Consider the following 19,833-nt stretch of genomic DNA (forward strand, 5'->3'; position numbering starts at 1 on the left):
TTTATTGTTTACCTTTTTATCTTACTAGGTTAAGGCCATATTCAGAAAACTGCAGACATTTTAAACAGTATTTCCACAGGATATTAAGTTATTATTTACATTTCTCACAAATATTCACCCTAATACAATCAAATCAACAATATCACAATTAAGTATAGCTGTTTCTTATTTAACGATGTCTTTACTACTTGTTTATGTGTTGCATACAGCTGCTCAGGATAACATGGGAACACTCAATAGCCCCGCCCCTCCCTCAGGTGTTTAATCAGGTATGATTGGGTCTCACCTGGTGCCATTATAAAAATGCTACCCTTCAGCTTTTGGTATCATTCGGTCTGCTTGATTTGATCTGTGGCGATGGGTGGAAGTTTGCTTCTGTGTGCAGTCTTATTGCAGCTGTCAGGGTCCCTGCAAGGTGAGGAGCCACAACGGTTTATATCCTTTTACACGTTCATTTATTCAGAGTGATGTTACTCAGATTGAGGCTATTGACACTACTGTGTGCAATGTCAACTTTTCGACAGCAACTGGCTGCTACTTAACTACTTTTATATGTTCGCTTTCTCTCTCATAATGCTGCAACTCATTTATTTTTTACCATGCATGTGTACTTTTTGGATTTGATTCAACCTTTTTAGTTGAACTAGATTTTCTCTAGGTGGTTTTTGGAAAGCGATTAAAGTAACGTTCCCATCACTGGCAAGGTTTTTATAGATGCATTTACTTTAAACTACTTTTATGTTTGCTTACTTTCTCATAATGCTACCTATTTATTTCTGTTTACTATAGGGTATCTTTGCTGGAGTGAAACTTTTTTTTGTCTGACTTCCCCAGCACTAGCTAAGTGTTCATAAAAATAAACAAGTCAATTAAAAATTTAAGAAATACAATAGTTTACAAATAAAAAAAGAAATGGCAATACAATAATGACAACACTAAATGCAGTATACACGTTTTTACAATTTATTAATGCTATATTTGCTGCTTCTTAACCACTTTTATATCTTCACTTCACACTTGTGTTCTGATAATGCTACTTATTTGCAACATGCATGCTCACTATTTACGTTTAATTAACAGGTGCTTGCCTCTTTGTGTGATGTTAGTCTAAACTTTTTATTTTACCTTTTATCACTTTCCCCCTTGCAGTATCAATATAAATGTCCCTGCTGAAGATAGATGGATAGAAAGCGTTTATTGTCCTAATACAGAAATATACAATGAGATTTTCTAGTGCAAAATGTGGGAAGTTTAGATGGTTTCTGATTCTTATGATGTTTTTGTGTCTCTTTGAACAGTAGTGTCTGCAGGAAGCAGCCCTCTGAAATGTGTCATCGGCTCTAAGCTGTGCAGAGACGCCTCCGAGTGTGTTTCCTACCAACATGTGTGTGACGGAGAGTCTGACTGCAAGGACGGCTCTGATGAAGACGACTGTGCAACAGCATGCAGCGAAGGTACCTCTAATGTTTCCTGAAGCTTTGTACAGAGGATGCTTCCTTGCAGTTCTGTGAATGACTTGAAATGCACTGAAATGGTTAGACATCACATTTATTGAGACTATAGGAATTCTGCTCTGACTATAAGATTGTTGTTGAGATCCGAGTTCAAGCTTCTCACTCCGTTTTTAAAAGTGTACAAATCTGATGTTAAAAAAACTGATTATAAGACAAAAGGCCTCCATTGTTTTGGATGGTGCCCACATTTGAATTTCAAAGACACCATTTGTATCTAGCGGGCAATTTGTAATAGCCTTCATTGGTATCTTGCAAATAATTAAAAGTTGCATCCCCAACACTGGCTATGTGTTGCTAATGCAGCTAATAATAAATAAATATATGGGTAAATAAATAAACAAATACAATAATGATAAAAAGAAAATGTATAGCCTTCATTGGGATTTTAAAAGTGGCTTCCCAATATCTTTACAAATGTATTAAAAATAAATAAATATTACTAAAATGATTAAAAAAGTAATGAACGCAATAATAAAAACAATAGAAAATGTGAAAAAAAAATAAAGCAAAAATGGTGCACTTTTAGTTTGTCAAATCCTTGTCTCATTGGGTGAATCTCCTGCAGATCAGTTCCAGTGTGCTCACGGGAAGAAGTGCATCGAGAAGCAGCAGCTGTGCGACGGGGTGTCTCAGTGTCAGGACCGGTCCGATGAGCTGCTCTGCCCCGAGAAGAGCAAGGGCTGTGACCACCGGTGCGACGACCAGAGCCGCTGCTTACCGAGAACCTTCCTCTGCGACGGGGAGAGGGACTGCGTGGACGGGACCGACGAGGACAACTGCGGTGGGAGGAAGAAACACCCACACCGACACATATTAATTAATGGGATCAATCAACTTTTTAAGGACATAAATGGCACATAAAACACACTATATTATGACTTTTGTCGACATGCTATATTATGACTTTAAAAAATAATAATCAGCGTAACAGTATAAATAGGTCTGAACTTCTGGTGCTTGTGGGTTATCTGTCGCCACTTTTTATGTTTTTTTCAGACTCTCGAAATACCCATTTTAAAACATTATAATAAAACAAGTTACACAATTTACAAAAAACACATCCTGTAACAGTTCTGAGGATTTAGCAGCCATTAAAAAGTGGCGACGGATAACCCACAAGTACTATCAGTTTTCTTTGGCACCATGACTTGTATCGACAAGCTTTCTGAATAATTCTTAATTCATATATTTTTTTCTTATTTTCAGAGGACCCAGAGGTAGAGCACTCTGAACCGGATGAAGGGACCCTCCCCACCCCGACCCCGACCCCGACCACGACCCCTGCACCCTCCTCCGGCCCCTCGACCCCCATAAAGTGTCCTCTGGGCTTCAGATCCTGCGTGGACCTGAAGGAGTGTGTGCTCTATAAACATGTGTGTGACGGAGAGGCAGACTGCTCCGACGGCTCTGATGAGGAAGAGTGCTCCTCAGCATGTGAAGCAGGTAGGTGCTCCTTACTGGGTGTGGTGTTAGCTTGTGTGTGTGTGGGTTTAATATGATGCTCTACTTCCCTCTGGTGGACTTTAATGGGACTGCACATCAATATAAAATGCACCCTCTCGCACAGAGAAGCTAAATGCATGACTTTATAGGATTTTAGTCTGTTTTTTCACTTTTCTTTCGTTACGTTGTGTCTCTTTAAAGTAACTTTACGTCTCTTTTTAGTTTTTACCCTTTTTATCAAAGATAAGATCGACCTTTATTTATCTCTGTGGGGAAATTCAGGAGTTCAAGCAGCAACAGAGTGAGATTGAAAAAATAGGACAGTACAGATTCACACAAGATTAATACAATTAAAGATACAATTATATACAGGTAAGTAACTGTTAAAATAAGAAATGAATTAAATGAACATGTATACATATTTGAGTCTGAAGTTATAGATGGATAGAATAGATAGATGAAACCCTCTAATGGTCACACATGCAGCGCACACGGGGAAATGTGGTCTCTGCATTTAACCCATCCTAGTAGTAGGAGCAGTGGGCAGCTATTGTACAGCGCCCGGGGACCCGAAGTTGAGTCTCTCTCGAATTGTGTTTCCCCTCTCTTCAATGTGGTAGCATGTTTGTTTCCTTCAGGTCAATATGAGTCTTTTCCAGTTGCATTTTATTGTTAAGCCACGAGGGCCCTGACACTTTGGGTGCCTCTACCTGATGGGCACATGATTGTTAATACTATTCCAAAACAACCACCTGTCCACCATATTATTTGTTCTCTTCTCACTGCAAATAATTATACAATAGCAAATCCTGCATGGTTAGTTAATTTAAACAAGTAGCAATATGTATAACAAAATGGTTTCTATGGGAGAAGCCAGATATGTGGTGTATGTTCACAAGACTATTTATGAGTAATGTTGAATCCACTAAATCTTGGCGCGCATTCCACACCTTGCAGCACTGTGATTGGTTTGTTTATGTGTCCTTCTCTGCAGATCAGTTCCAGTGCGCTCACGGGAAGAAGTGCGTCCCTCGGAGCCAGGTGTGTGACGGTGTGTCTCAGTGTCAGGACCGGTCCGATGAGATGGGCTGCACCCATCAGACGGACGGATGCAAACACCAGTGTGACAACAACACCCGCTGCCTCCCCAACAGCTTCCTGTGTGACGGAGAGAGGGACTGCCTGGACGAGAGCGACGAGGCCAACTGCGGTACAAACACTTCATATATTCATCATTATCAGAGAGGGTAGAAGTACACGCATCCTTTACTCAAGTAGAAGTACAGATACTGGTGTTTAAAAATACTCTGGTAAAAGTAGAAGTACCGGCTATACTTCTTTACTCAAGTAAAAGTAAAGAAGTATGGGCTTTGAAATGTACTTAAGTAAAAAGTACCCATAACTACCAGCTGTTTTAAAGAGTACCTGACCTCCCTTTATATTAATAGAACAATAATGTCATTGTTAGCTAATGAATGTTTCCATGCTGAACAACGGCAACATGACAACGTTTTCATTGGTCCCTCTTCTTTAGAGAACACTCTGACCCTGTTGCTGCTATAAATGCCTGAATGTCTCGAAGGGGATAAAAAAAGTTCCATCTTATCTTAAATAAGGGGTACAAGTATCTCAAACTTGTACTAGAGTAAATGTGACATTCAAACACTGAAGCATCCTTTGTGCTCCAGTCGATCCCCTCAGTAAACACAGAGCTGAATCCAGATCAAATGCACGCTGAAGGCTCTTTGAGCAGGTTCTCTCTCAGTGATTCTGCTGTCATGTTAAATGTTTGTTGTGCATGTATTGTGTCTTGATATCTGTCTGTTGATGTGACACATGGAGCTGCTGTGATGCAAGTCACATTTCAGACTTGACCATTAAAGTATTATCGTATGGTACTGATCACCTGTTTTGATCTGCAGTGGATGAAGGCTGCAGTCCCACAGACTTCACCTGCTCCAATGGGCAGTGTGTGTCGGCTCAGATGTTGTGTGACGGACACCCGGACTGCAGGGACCGGTCGGATGAAGAGAGCTGCGTCTCCCCCCCCGTCTGCAGCACCAAGCGCCGCTGCCCCCTCAGCAAGGAGTGCCTGGTAGAGGAGTGGATCTGTGACGGAGACCTGGACTGCAAGGACGGCTCCGACGAGAAGGTGGGGAAGGTTCAAGGCTTTTATTGTCATGCGTACATAGCTACAGTGTAGTAATGACAATCTTAGGTCACAGGCTCCTCCAACAGTGCAACACAATAAAACAGGAACATTGAAATTGTGTAATAAGAGTCTATATGAAAGTGATTGGAATAAGATGTATTGGATAAATAATTTGTAAGTTGCAGCCAGATGAATGATGTTTCAAAAGTTCAGGTGAGGATGGTAAAGAAGTACTTTATTGATCTCGATTTGGGACATGTTTGCGTTGCACCAGCATAAAAAGACATGGCTTTGTACATAAGAGAAGTTAAAAGACAAGAAATAAACAATCCAAATGTAAACATCTCAAATGGAAATAAAAAAGTAGAAAATATACATGTTGAAAAACAAATGTACAGTAACAAAATATATATATATATAAAGCGGGATATTCTATGAACGTTGATGATGAAGCTTTATTTGGATAGCCCTCTTCATACGCCAGGTGCAGCTCAACATGCTTTCACAGCACTGCACACATCAGACTTCAGGTCAGATGTTAAAGGTGCATGTTGGAGTAAAACAAGCCTTAAAGTAGACTTCTGTTGTAGAGGACCATGTTTACTGGTGTTATCGTATGTGTTGTCATGCCTGTGGAAATCTAGCATTAAACATCTGTACATCAACACTGTACGGATTTTTAGATTACAGTTGTCATATTTTCAGCGATGGAAAGTAACGGTACTCAAGTACCATACTTGAGTACTATTTTGTCATACTTGTACCTGAGGATGTCCAGTATACGCTTCTTTATACTTCTACTCCACAACACTTTGGCACATTAATTGTAGTGTTTACTCGACTACATTTGTTACTTTATACAGGACCATGATATGGTATTATAATGCAGTACTTTACTACTGATCTTCACAGTATTTCAAGTATCTAGGATTTATCCACATTGACACTCAAATGCTCCTACATGTACAAAACAGGATAATATAATAATTGTAAGAATATAATACTGTGAAAATATCCATTCTGTGTAAAGAGTACTTTTACTTTTGGTACTTGAAGTACATTTAGCTGGTAATACTCATGTACTATAACTTGAGTAACATTTTGAAATGAAGTATTCTCAGACAGTAAATGAATGTTTCCTCTGCAGGACTGTCCGGTGTCTCTGGAGATCTGTGGGGAGTTTCAGTGGTCGTGTAAATCCAAGACAAAGTGTATCCCTTCCTCCTGGAAGTGTGACGGCACGAAGGACTGCGACGACGGCAGCGACGAGATCGAATGTGAGTCACTCGTTTTCTGATATAGAGAGATTTGTAAAAAAAAAGAATCTGACTCAGAATCGGCACACTTTTATTGTCTTGGGAAATGTTGGGTTTTTGTGACAGTTGCTCTGTTTTTAGAATGATATAATGTGAGGAGTATTGTTACCTCGTGCTTTTAATTGCGGCTCAGGCAATTTTTGTATTTAAGGTATAGACATAGGCCATCATGTTCTAATGTAATAAAACGTGCCTGAACACAAAGTATTGCACATGGAAGACTGAAAATATAAAAGTTGACCGTGAAGGTAAACTATATGACAAATAAATCCCTATTTGAGGGCTAAATTACAGCTAACACAATATAAAGTAAGATATTATTTACATTTAGTGTGTTATCTCAAGAAAAATTAATATCGTAAACTTTGATCAAGGTTAAATGAGAAGTGGTTCCAAAAAGATAAAGGATGCGAAGTTCAGTAATAGGTTTGTGAAGAATCTTTTTGGTATATCAAGAAAAGCAATTCTAACAGCCTTGCGAAACAACGCCTAAGGAATAGAAATACAAATAAGCTAGTCTAGGATGGTCATGCTTTTTATTCTGCCAGCCTACAGTAAGTTGCTCTCGTCAGCTTTTTCATGTTTTTTCAAAATGTAGCGTTTATTTCTGTGTAAACACTAATGTGTGTGTGTGTGCTAGGTGAGGTGTCGTGCCCCCCCCACCAGTTCCCCTGCGGCAGTCAGGGGTGTCTGTCCTGGTCTCTGGTGTGTAACGGCGTCACTAACTGCGCCGACGGATCAGACGAGGGCGGCAGCTGCAGCTCTCTCTGCGAGGACGCACAGCGCTGCTCTCAGATCTGTTTCAGCACGCCGCAGGGACCGGTGAGCAACATGTGGTTTTTAATATAAAAGAGAGGTATTCCTTTATTAAATGTGTGCTAACTTGCATGCATTACTAGAACAATAGTTGAGTTCAAATATCTTGTGTGATTTTTTTTTTTTTTGACATACTTGAATCAAAGGCAAGTTTATTTATATAGCTCCTTTCAACACAAGGTAATTCAAAGTGCTTTACACAAATGAAAGACATTAAGAAAGAATTATGAAATGGCATTTAGAAAACACTAATTTAAAAGCAAAGATAATAAAACATGAACAACTAAGGTACATGAATAAAAGTTACAGTGCAGTCAAATGGGAATTGGGATGTATACATTTTTGTATTCATTCCAAAAAGGAACAATTCACACTAATTGAAATGAGCACTTGAGTCCATCATGCAAGTAAAGGCTGATTTTCATCTGTAGATCCCGGCAGGTTGATGGCACTCAAAGAAAACAAACAAATGCATAGACAACATTAAAATACATGCATATACAACTAAAAGCACATTAATACAAATGCACAAGAGACACTAAAGAACATGCATAGGCAAAGATAAGAGCCAATGGGCAAAGACAGTTGGTATATTAGTAGATTAAGAGTTGAAGCCAAGACTGAAAAGGTGAGTTTTCAGGAATTATTTGACCCTAAAAGCGCCTTAATACTAACACACGAGAGACACTAGAGCACAGATAAGAAATAAGAGCCAAAAGGCAAAGACAGTTGAGAATAGCAGATTAGTAGTTGTGTCTCTTCATCTTTCCATAACTTGGAAAAATGAAATCTTTGCCAGGTCTTTATAATGTTGCCTCTCCATCTCACTGCAGCCCATATCAAAACACACATGCACAATTTAAAGTGCATTAATACTAACACACAAGAGACACTAAAGCATAGGCAGATAAGAGCCAAAAACAGATGGATTAGTAATTGTATGTCATTGCATCTTCCCATAACTTCCCATAACTTGGAAAAAACATTTGTCTCTCTCTCTCTCTCTCAGAGTTGTGGCTGCTCGTTGGGCTTCAGGCTCCTTCCGGACGCTCGGAGCTGCTCTGATGTGGACGAGTGCGAGTCCAGCAGCCCGTCCGTCTGCAGCCAGCTGTGCATCAACACCGAGGGGTCATACAGATGTGACTGTGAGCAGGGATACATCATGGAGGCCGGAGGAGACCACTGCAAGATCACCGGTAACTAAAGTCCTTTGTTACACCACATCCTGGCTCTAACTCACAATTTCTTTCATTATCAGTTGGTATGAAATGTCAGAAAATTGTGTAAAATGTCTATCCTAGTTGTGATGTCATTAAATGTTAGACTTGATAAGTCCGAAACCCAAAGATATTTACTTTTTTAATATGATAATAAACAAAGAAAAGCAGAACATCTCCATAATTAAGAAGGTGAACACTGCATTATCTGTTACTTTTGTTTGAAAAATGTGTCCATTTAACATTAATTAAATGATTAATCACATTTGAAAATGGTTAGAAAGCATTTTTGTTTATTGCATGTAGGTTTACACATACAAGGTATTTGCTAATGTGTACATAAGTTGTAATATTTCTGAAACAAATGCATTTGAAAAAGCTAATTACACTAATATTATGCACAAGTCGAAGAGCTTTTAAAGGTCAATTGAGTATAATTCAACTTTTTTTTTTTTTTTTTTTTAGACCATCCTTAAATCATGAATCTTCATCATTAAATATCAGTCCATGATGATACCCCCCTCTTCTCCCTCAGGTGAGCCCTTCCTCCTGGCCTCGGTGCACACGGACATCTTCCTGTACGGTCTGCGCAACGGAGGTCTGGACATCTTGTCCTCGTCGGCCCAAAAGGCCATCATGTCTCTGGACTACGACTGGAGGCAGCAGAGGGTCCTGTGGGTCAGCCTGGACACAGAGGGCATCCAGTGGTCCTCCCTGGACCATAAGACCAGTGGGACCCTCATCAAAGGTGGGTGAAATAATTGTAACTCATTAAAGTGGGGGCAATACATGTAACTATCATTAAAGGTGGGTTCAATTCCATAAATGCATTTACTCAAGGACCGTAGGAAATGTAGGATTTTGAAGTTATTTTAAGAGTATTTTCTTTTTATTTAGACTTTTTTTCATGCACTTCATTCCAGAGGAAAATATAGTTTAAAAAACAGTTTTCTGACATTGTTAGACATGTTTGTGTACTTTTTTTTTATTGACCGTTTTCTATACGTTCTGTACCAAAACATCCAACAAATCAACTAAAGGTATGCTCTCTGGATTTTGAAGTACTTAGTTAATTTAGTTTAAAAATATTTTTAAGTTTTCTGAAATTTGTGTACTTTTTATTTCTGTATTGTTTTCTGTACGTTTGAGGTTTTTGTTTGTATGAAAAACCAAAACATCCTCAAACAAATCAACTGAAGGTATGTAAATGCATGTAGTGCAGGAAAAAGAGCAATGTGTGCCTCTCAGATGTCGAAGTATAGGGGCAGTAAATGTTATACTTGAGTAAAGTACCTCAAAATGTATTCAGACGCAGTACTTTTGATCCCCGTTTCCTGCAGGGCTGCGAGCGGACTCTGTGGCGGTGGACTGGCTCGGCAGGAACCTTTATTGGATCGATGGAGTGAACGGAAAGATCTCTGCCATCAAACTGAGCTCAGAATCAGTGAAGTCCTCGGACCACAGCGTGATCCTCGATGAAGACCTGGACCTGCCTCGCTCTCTGGCTCTGCTTCCTCAGAAAGGGTCAGTGACACTTTAATTCAATATGATTTTAAAGAGTCCTCTCCTGCTGATGTTCAGGTGTATATCAGTATGTAGTGTCTCTACTTTAAAGAGTCCTCTCCTGCTGATGTTCAGGTGTATATCAGTATGTAGTGTCTCTACTTTAAAGAGTCCTCTCCTGCTGATGTCCAGGTGTATAGTGTCTCTACTTTAAAGAGTCCTCTCCTGCTGATGTTCAGGTGTATATCAGTATGTAGTGTCTCTACTTTAAAGAGTCCTCTCCTGCTGATGTTCAGGTGTATATCAGTATGTCGTGTCTCTACTTTAAAGAGTCCTCTCCTGCTGATGTTCAGGTGTATATCAGTATGTAGTGTCTCTACTTTAAAGAGTCCTCTCCTGCTGATGTTCAGGTGTATATCAGTATGTAGTGTCTCTACTTTAAAGAGTCCTCTCCTGCTGATGTTCAGGTGTATATCAGTATGTAGTGTCTCTACTTAATTATTAATTATTATGTGTTAAATGCCTGTGAAGCACTTTGAATGGCCTCTGTGTATTAAAATGTGCTTTACAAATAAACTAACCTTGACCTTGTGTCTCCAGGCTGATGTTCTGGACGGAGATCGATAACGTGCCGAAGATCGAGCGCTCGGGGATGGACGGTTCTGAGCGGAGAGTCGTGGTGAACTCCAGTCTGGGCTGGCCGGGCGGCGTGGCTCTGGACCCGATCTCTGAGAGGGTCTACTGGACCGACGAGAGGCTGAGGGCCATTGGGTCCGCCACGCTGGACGGAGAGGACATCCGGGTAAAAGATTTGGGTTGGAGGAGGAAGTTTTCGGGCTTGAATGGAGTAGAGTTTTTCACTTTTCTATGCAGCCTACAGAGCAGAAACAATGCAATAATTCTTCAGTTCTAATTTAATAAGCCAATCATCTGACTACTTACCGTAATGAGATACTGGATTATTTATTGGTAAATGCATTGTAAACTGGATTAAAATGTCGTCATTGGAACAAATTCAATTACACAAATTAGATTAGACTCTTGTTTGTTACGTGATTGCTCGTAGACATTTTAATACCAAATTAAGTGTTTTTAAATTGACAATTACTCGTGTTAAACATTTATGAAATCTTAACCTCTTGGAAAAAGCTTTGGCCTGGAAAACAAACCAAATGAAATGTTCGATTGGATGGAAAAAGTGCTAGAAAATCAATTGAAGCACTTCAACCAACACACTCTTTAGCTTCATGCCTGCATAATAAATGTGTGTTTCTTAATCTGTGATGTTCCAGATCCTGCAGATGAAGGAGACCACCAACCCGTTCTCGCTGGCTGTTTTTAACGACATGCTGTACTGGTCTGACGCTAAGAAGAGAGTTGTGTTCGCTGCTAATAAAAACTCTGGGAAAAACCGACAAGTCCTCCTGAAGAGACTCGATCAACCTTTCAGTGTGAAGGTATAACGCTCACAGTTTACGGTGTTTAGGCACAGGGAAAGATGGGTTTGGTATTCAAATAAACTTTATTTATATAGCACCTTTCATGCTTGACGCAGCCCAAAGTGCTGAACAGAGTATGACGATTATAAACAAACGGAAAGAGTATATCTGAACTATAAAACATGAACAGTGATACTACTAAACATTATTTTATAATTGCCCCAAATTACATAAAACTACATATAATGAAGCTGAAGTAGGATTAATAATACACTTCTGTACTTTATTGTGCAGAATAAGTACTTCTAAATGTTCTGCACTCTAAATACATTTCAATACTTTTGTACTTTCACTTGAGTAACATTTTGAAATCAGGACTTTTACTTGAAATGGAGTATTTTAAGACGATAGTAGTTGTACTTTTACTTAACGGGTCTTAGTACTTCTTGCACCACTGCTGGTTTCCTCTCACATGTTCACGAAGTATCAGCCTGACTTGTAAGCATTAATGTTCTCCCGTTTGTTTCAGATCATCCACCCGTTGCTTCAGACAGGCTTTGAGAGTCCCTGTGAAAACATCGTCTGTTCCCACATGTGTGTTTTGGCCCCGGGGCCCAAAGCCGTGTGCAAATGTCCGCCTCATCTCCTATTGGCTGAGGACGGCCTGACCTGCTCCCGCCTCGTCAACTCTGACTTCCTGTTGATGCTGTCGCCCTCCACCGTCACTCAGGTGATTATTATATACAGAGATGGTAAAAGTACACATCCTTTACTCAAGTAGAAGTACAGATACTCGTGTTTTAAAAATACTCTGGTAGAAGTACTGACTAAACTACTTTACTCAAGTGAAAGTAAAGAGGGCTTTGAAATGTACTTCAGTAAAAAGTACCCATAACTAGCAGCTGTTTTAAAGAGTACCTGACCTCCCTTTATATTAATAGAACAATAATGTCATTGTTAGCTAATGAATGTTTCCATGCTGAACAACGGCAACATGACAACGTTTTCATTGGTCCCTCTTCTTTAGAGAAGACCAGGAAATGATGGATACACGGATCGTGTTCAAATCAATAGGCACGCAATGACTCTAAATAATAATGATCACGCCACCAAACACACATTCAAACTAAAGTAACCAGCATGTTTGGAAAATGTAAGAAGTAGAAAGTACAGGTATTTGTGTTCAAAATGTAAAAAGTCGTCAGAAAAATAAGTAGTGGAGTAAGGTACTGATACCAGAAACATGTACTTAAGTACAGTAACAAAGTATTTGTACTCCTCTGGTTATATATAATGTAGTGGTGTGGAAAAGGTTATAATGAGCTTATAAAGACTGCGTACATCTTGATGTTGAATTAAAGCAATTATCTTTGATCCAAAAGCGACTTGCATACACTCATTACTGTGGAGAATACCCACTGTTTGAGGTGACATTTCTCACACAAGGACATGCTGACCACATGTTATCTTCATGTAAATGTATACAATATGACTGGAAATGCATTGAAGAGAAGCTTTAAGGGGCGGGGCATCACTAGCGTTTGCACATTAATGTACTAAAGCTGAGGGTAACGGAGAAACCATTATGGTATCAAACTTCTAAGGAACCGATACTTTGAAAAGAGTTGATCTGCATTCTTACAAGAGTTATGTCAGTTTCCCACAAATAAAACAACTAGGAAAAGGTTATAATCAATATGTTTTCCCAGGACAAACATCTGTCGTCTCAATGCAATTTATCGGATCAAGTTCCAACCGGCAATGTTGGAAACGTGCAACATTCTTTGTTGCGTTTAGTTAAATGTATATTGAAATATTTGGAGATTTTTTGCAAATGCATTGATGCCACTCTCTCGTCTTTACTCCAGATCTACCTGCAGTCCCGACACTCCTCATCAGATCTGAAGGGCTGGCCTGAACACGTCGCCCTGCAGGTGCCCAGCGTCAACGAGGCGGCCATCTTGGACTTCAGCCTCCGAGACAACACTTTGTTTCTGACGGACGAAGTCACGACTTCCCTCAGCTCCTTCAAACTCAAGGACTTAGAACTGTCCTCCCAGGTGGGGAAGTACACTTACTCGAGTACTGTACTTAAGTACAAATTAGAGGTTCTTAAACTTTGAGTATTTCTATTTTATGCTACTTTGAATTGTACTAGAGTAGAAGTACAGAGGTAAATCGTGTACTTTTACTCCACTACATTTATTCAATACCTTCAGTTACTTTACAGATCTGGATGAATGATGTGAAATATAATCAGACTTTAGTTCCACCTTGAGTAAATTCACAAGCTACCCTGCAGTATACAAAGTCATTCAAACTATTAACAGAGTATTCCTACACTCTGGTACTTCTACTTTTACTCGAGTACAAGATCTTAGTACTTCTACTTTTACTCAAGTACAAGATCTGAGTACTTCTTCCACCTCTGCAAGTAAATAATTACATTCAAAGTGCTTAAGTGTTATCATCAAAATGTACTTTAAGTATTAAAATGACTCATTCTACAGAAAACATTTGGACAAAGACATTTGGACTGAAATGCAAATGATTAGACTTTTAGGACTAGGAAGTATTTTGACAATAATGTATTGGTACTTCTACTCAAAGCATCCTCACACTTCTGCCTGTCCTCTCAGGGCGTGTTCCTGAAGCTTCTGGGTAACTCCATCACTGCCATGGCTGTGGACTGGATCACAGGCAGTGTGTTCTGGAGCAGCAGCACGCAGCCCCGCCTGCAGGTGACCTCCAGCACCGCGGCCCACACTGCGGTCCTCCTGAAGGAAGATGTTGGGCGGGTGGGGTCCATCGCCCTCCATCCTCCCACTGGAAGAGTGTGCTTCACTAACCTGGGTCTGCAGGGCTCCACGGTGGAGTGCTCCAACATGGACGGGGATCAGAGGAAAGTCGTGTGGAAAGACGCCGAGCAGCCCACGTCTCTGGTGTTCTCCAGCAGCGGGGACTCCATCTACTGGGCCGACACCGGTGAGAGGGCTTCACGTGGTTTCAGAATAGTGTGAAGCTTTTGTTTGGACAATGGCGACCTGTTACACAACCCTCATGGTCAACATGTAAAAGTATATTACATTACATGTGAGTGTTAAGAAGTTTAATGGACAGAGGCAGGAATGAGTGCTTATAGCGGTTCAGCCTGCTCTTGGGAACCATGAATCTTCTACCAGAAGGGAGGAGCTGGAGGTCTGGGTGGAGAATGTGGGTTGGATCAGACACCCTTTTTTAAGCCTGTCTAATAATAGACTGCTCGTATATGTTTTGGAGAGATGGATGTTTTTTGACCCCGAGGTACAGGGGTTTCACGTGTTTTTAGAAGAGTTGGGAGCTTTTGTTTGGAGGGATAATTTGTTATTTAGAAGCTGGTTGAGAACATTTCACCAGTTGCAATGATGACACTTACAGGGAGTAGTGAAGGTGATACAAAGGCATGCATACCAGCAGGAAGCTAAGCAATCTGATGCTGTGAAGTGTTGGAAAGTAATTGAGTACATTTACTAAAGTACTGTAGAATTACAAATTTAAGATGCTTTTATAATATACTTAATTCACTACTCTACTACAATTTTTAAAGGAACATATTGAACTTGTAACAACACTTATTTTACAGTTTTAGTTTCTAGTTTAAGTATAATGAGTAAAAATAACTCAAAGTATGTTTAAGTACCATTCTCAATGCAGTACTTGCATTTGGAAAGGAGTATTTTAACAATGTACTACACTGTATAGTACTTTAAGGGGCATCAGCTAAATGTATGTTAGGCGCATAAAAAATCAGTGTAAGCATAAATTATATATAATTGTAGCTTTACTCTCCTGATGAATCTCAAGCTGCGATCTTCTTTCTTCCAAGAGGCCGCCAGACATTTACCGCTGCCTTAAATGGGTTGGTTAGTTTGTAGTCTTTGTTTATTTAGGGTTTACCAAAGTTGCACAATAACACAGACTAACCAATGGAAGCAGTGTTAGACAAGCAACCCCTTTGTACTGAGAGGTGAAAATGTTTTCTGTTGGCTTTAAAGACAACATGGATAACCACTTCAGAAGGGCTTTGTGACCGCAAGCATTGAAAATATAAAAATTTAGTGTAACCTTATTTTTAGCTGGCTTAAATAATTTCTGCTGCTTCAGTTGGTCCACAGCAGTTTATTGCTTATCTTGACCTGTTTCTACCTGTCTGTTACACACTGATTACCTCCCTGTTCAAAACCTCCTAACTATTCCATTTTCTTAAGAAGTTATGTATGGGGAAAAATAAGTGGAATAAGGCTGTAATCTGTTATCTAAAGTAAGCCGTAACCTAGATGTGATTCTCTCGCAGGTTTAGGGTCCATCAGCTCTGCCCTGCTCAATGGGTCTGGATACAAAGAGCTGAAGACGGAGGAGGGTCTGACTGATGTGACCCTGAGCGACGACGCGCTGCTCTGGATGACTCTCAGTGGTAATGAGATTAAGATAACATTTACTTTATTAATCCCAATTTGGGGAAAACATTTTCGTTGCAGCAGCATAAAACAAAACGAGGCATTGCACGTAATGACAAATTAAATGAGTAGAAAAGAACAATTCTTAAATATAAACATCTCAAAATAGAAATAAATGGCTTGCATGTACAGCTTACTGAATCAAAAATGACACTTGTGTGATGTGGAGATGCTGTTTCATTTCTTAACTAGACCGGAATCTACCACTCTACATTATCTCAGTAGCTCAAGACACAAACAATTCATGCATCAAAAAGGTCAAGGTAGCAATTCTCTTTTGCTTTCTAATGTAGCTACCTGACTTTGTGTTGACCCTTTCCAGCAGACAAGACCAGGCTCTGGTTCAGAGATGAGCAGCAGAACATCAAGCTGTGGTTTGAAGTCGGCACAGAAGTGGTCGGCTTGAAGGCGTTCAGCAAGTCCAGTCAGACGGGTGCGTAATAAGATAAGAAGTACTTTATTGATCCCAATTTGGGAAATGTTTGTTGCAGCAGCATAAAAAGACATGGCATTGTACAATACAAATTAAAAGACTAGAAATAAACAAGAAAGTTGAAATATAAATGTTGAATTCCAAATATACAGTAACAAAATAAAAGCAAGCAAGAAAATCACGTTTTCATAGTCTTGTGGTAAACGTCACAAACTCCAGTTCAGAAAATTCTGAATGTACTCTGTCCAATATCAGAGTACACATGATAACAAAGGTATCCCAACTGTAGCTGTGTACATGACAGGATGTATGATTACCTAGAAGAGCATCAGGACTGTTTGAGGCATATGATAGCTATGTGATTAACATGATGATTCAGCCTCTATGGAGATAGACATATGACAAGCATGATCATTTCTGACGTGGAGCTAATCTGAACTAAACATTGAATACTGCTTTCTATTCCTCCATCTTGTGACTGTAACTCCCTCTCTTGGATATCAGCATGTGAAGGACACTGTTCAGGAACTAGTTGATGCTCTGTATGTGATGACTACTTCCATTCTTGAGAGGATCACAAATACATGGATCCTGAGATTGAAGCTCAAGCCGGTGACGAGTGAAATTAACCTAATAATAAACTAACAATCGCCTACAGGCTCAAACGGATGCTCAGAAAACAACGGAGACTGCCAGCAGCTGTGCCTCGCCACCCCGGGGGGTCGGACATGTGTTTGTGCTCATGATTACGTCCTGATGAACTCCACTCACTGCAGTCCAGAGCAGCGATGTCCCAACGGCAGCCGCTCCTGTCTGGATCTACTCTCCTGCCAGCCGGAGGAGAAGTTCTGTAACGGACGAGTGGACTGCCACGACCACTCAGACGAGAACTGTGAGTCTTTATCAGAGGTGGGAAGTAGTGGAGTACAAATACTTTGTTACTGTACTTAAGTACATTTTCTGGTATCAGTACTTTACTCCACTACTTACGACTTTTTACTTTTACTTATTTTTAACACAAATACCTGTACTTTCTACTTCATACATTTTCCAAACAGGCTGGTTCCTTTAGTTTGAATGTGTGTTTGGTGGCGTGATCATTATTATTTAGAGTCATTGCGTGCCTATTGATTTGAACACGATCCGTGTATCCATCATTTCCTGGTCTTCTCTAAAGAAGAGGGAATGAAAACGTTGTCATGTTGCCGTTGTTCAGCATGGAAACATTCATTAGCTAACAATGACATTATTGTTCTATTAATATAAAGGGAGGTCAGGTACTCTTTAAAACAGCTGCTAGTTATGGGTACTTTTTACTTAAGTACATTTCAAAGCCCTCTTTACTTTTACTTGAGTAAAGAAGTTTAGTCAGTACTTCTACTTTTACCAGAGTATTTTTAAACTCGAGTATCTGTACTTCTACTCGAGTAAATGATGTGTACTTCTTCTTCCAGGTGTCGGTCTGAAGCAGCTGTCTGGAGCAGAAGTATTTTCTTCTTCTCCCGTCAGCTCCCCTCCCCCTCCCGCCTCCCCTCTTCCTCCCCTCTCCCCTCTACCTCCCCTCTCTGAGGACCTGAACTCCACCCTGGAGGAAGACGTCCAGCTGAGGAACCTGGACCGCCTGCAGTGCAGCCAGACACTCTGCGGTGGGAACGGACGCTGCGTGGAGACGGGAGGAGAAACAACATGTGTGTGTTCAATGATGTACAGCGGAGACGCCTGTGAAGACCACCTGCTGCAGACCATGCAGGGACCTCTGATCTACAGTGCTGCGGGGGTCTGTGCTGGAGTCGTGGTCATTGCTGTGATGGCAGTGGTGGTGAAGAGGAAGAGGAGAGGAAACGCCAGGTTGGTCTGAAAAGCACTGAAGAAAAAAACGTTCCTTTCTGATAATAACACATTTTATTTGTAAAGCACCTTTCATTGCCAAAAGTCATCCCAAAGTGCTACAAGTAAGTACAGTGTATTTATAAAGCACTTCTCACAAAGTACTTGACAAAGCATTAAAAGTTTACATCATACGAATCATAAAAGATTAATGAAGTGCTAAAAACACAATACAAGGGGCGTAAAAGAAACACAAGTTTAATCAAACATCTCAACTTAAAACATGTAGTGTAGCGACGACATTCAGAGGAAATGAAGAGGCTAAGTTTGGGTCTTCATTGTGACTCGTTCCTAATAAAGAGTCCGTACTGAAGTCCCTGTTCCATCCAATTTGAATTAAGAAAACATTTACAGCAAGACCGTAGAGTCAACAAAAAGTATCTGAACCAAATCGCCCTCTTTGTCCATCACATCAACAGGTGGACGAAATACCTTAAAGTACACCCATGTGACAAATTACAACTGTGTGGTGTCAACAATGATAAGATTAGGAATAATCAACAATTGCTAAACAAGTATTTTGGCGCTTGCATATAGATTTAGTCCGTAGTTGAAATGTTATACCTTCAAATCAGTTTTTAAACCATGCTAGGGCCTCTGAGACTGTTCTTGGTCAACGGTGGATTTTTGAGCTAAATGCTAACCGTGGCAAGGCTTTTAGGTTTTGGATATTTCAATCATACGATCTGTTTTTTGCTTAGGAAAGTTCCTTTAAGAGTTAAATGACCTGTAAGTGATAAAGGCTACATGCTAAGGGAAGGAGCTTCAATGCTTCCTTATCTCCTTTAGGAAAGGGTACACCGAAGCATCCTTTACCCAGGAAAATAACTAATGCGTACCCAGAGATAGATGGATAGATACTTTATTGATCCCAATGGATAATTAAAATGTTCTACAAAAAGTCAAAAGTACTGCAGTTGGTAGCAGGAATACATGCTTACGTTACAGGAACATAGACATACTTGTATAATACTTATGATATATACTTTTAAATCCAGGCTGAAGACTTTTCTTTTTGCCGCTGCTTTTAATTGAACTGTTCATATCTTACACTGCAACTTTTATCCATGTATTTTGTTTTATCATCTTTGCTTTTTTAAATGCCATTTTCTTAATGTTTTTCATTTTTGTAAAGCACTTCGAAAGGTGCTATATAGATAAACTAGCCTTGCCTTGCCTATAATGTACAGATATACAAACAATTGCCGATTTGTCATGGTTACTAGGAAGGAGAAACTCAAACTGTGTAGCAGTGAGTTCTCTGCCAGCCAGAGGTGAGATGTTGAAAAGTGTTAATGCAGTAGGAAGGACTGTTTTCATGTACCTGTGTGTGAAAGGAAGCTAATCACTGCATTTTGTTTTTCCTCCTGCAGGAGAGCTACCCCCGCAGCGGCGAAGGAGACGAGCATGACGGACCTGGAGAAGAAACCTGAAACACAAAGTGCAGACGCTGACAAACCCGAGGTTTAAAGAAACTCCTTAAAATAATCAGATTCCCAGTTGATGCTCCTGTGGGACGGCGGTCTGACTTTTCGTTCTTTCTTTTCACAGGAAGCGGTGTCTTCTGTGGACTGAGGTTGATTCATGAAACTTTTTAAATAAACCGTCTGCATTTTC

At 40.0% G+C, this 19,833-nt stretch overlaps 1 protein-coding gene across 3 annotated transcripts; it reads left to right on the top strand.

Annotated features, from left to right (window-relative positions):
• The first annotated feature begins 333 nt into the window (after window positions 1-333).
• Window positions 334-19,833, top strand: lrp13 (low-density lipoprotein receptor related-protein 13). Of its 3 annotated transcripts, none has more exons than XM_034133188.1 (22): window positions 334-415; window positions 1,299-1,454; window positions 2,080-2,295; window positions 2,721-2,957; window positions 3,952-4,167; window positions 4,880-5,109; window positions 6,257-6,386; window positions 7,066-7,247; window positions 8,251-8,437; window positions 8,994-9,206; window positions 9,799-9,982; window positions 10,562-10,763; window positions 11,254-11,418; window positions 11,930-12,130; window positions 13,269-13,460; window positions 14,040-14,385; window positions 15,734-15,853; window positions 16,219-16,329; window positions 16,988-17,221; window positions 17,784-18,177; window positions 19,590-19,680; window positions 19,768-19,833. In XM_034133188.1, exons 1-22 carry the CDS (start codon window positions 358-360, stop codon window positions 19,789-19,791), a joined length of 4,089 nt encoding a protein of 1,362 aa, XP_033989079.1. In that variant the 5' UTR covers window positions 334-357; the 3' UTR covers window positions 19,792-19,833. The 3 variants fall into 3 exon arrangements, with proteins under 3 accessions (XP_033989079.1, XP_033989081.1, XP_033989080.1); XM_034133190.1 differs by having other exon boundaries at window positions 16,222-16,329; XM_034133189.1 differs by having other exon boundaries at window positions 339-415; window positions 1,302-1,454.

This window comes from Trematomus bernacchii, unplaced genomic scaffold, assembly GCF_902827165.1.
Source record: "Trematomus bernacchii unplaced genomic scaffold, fTreBer1.1, whole genome shotgun sequence".
NCBI classification, from domain to species: domain Eukaryota; kingdom Metazoa; phylum Chordata; class Actinopteri; order Perciformes; family Nototheniidae; genus Trematomus; species Trematomus bernacchii.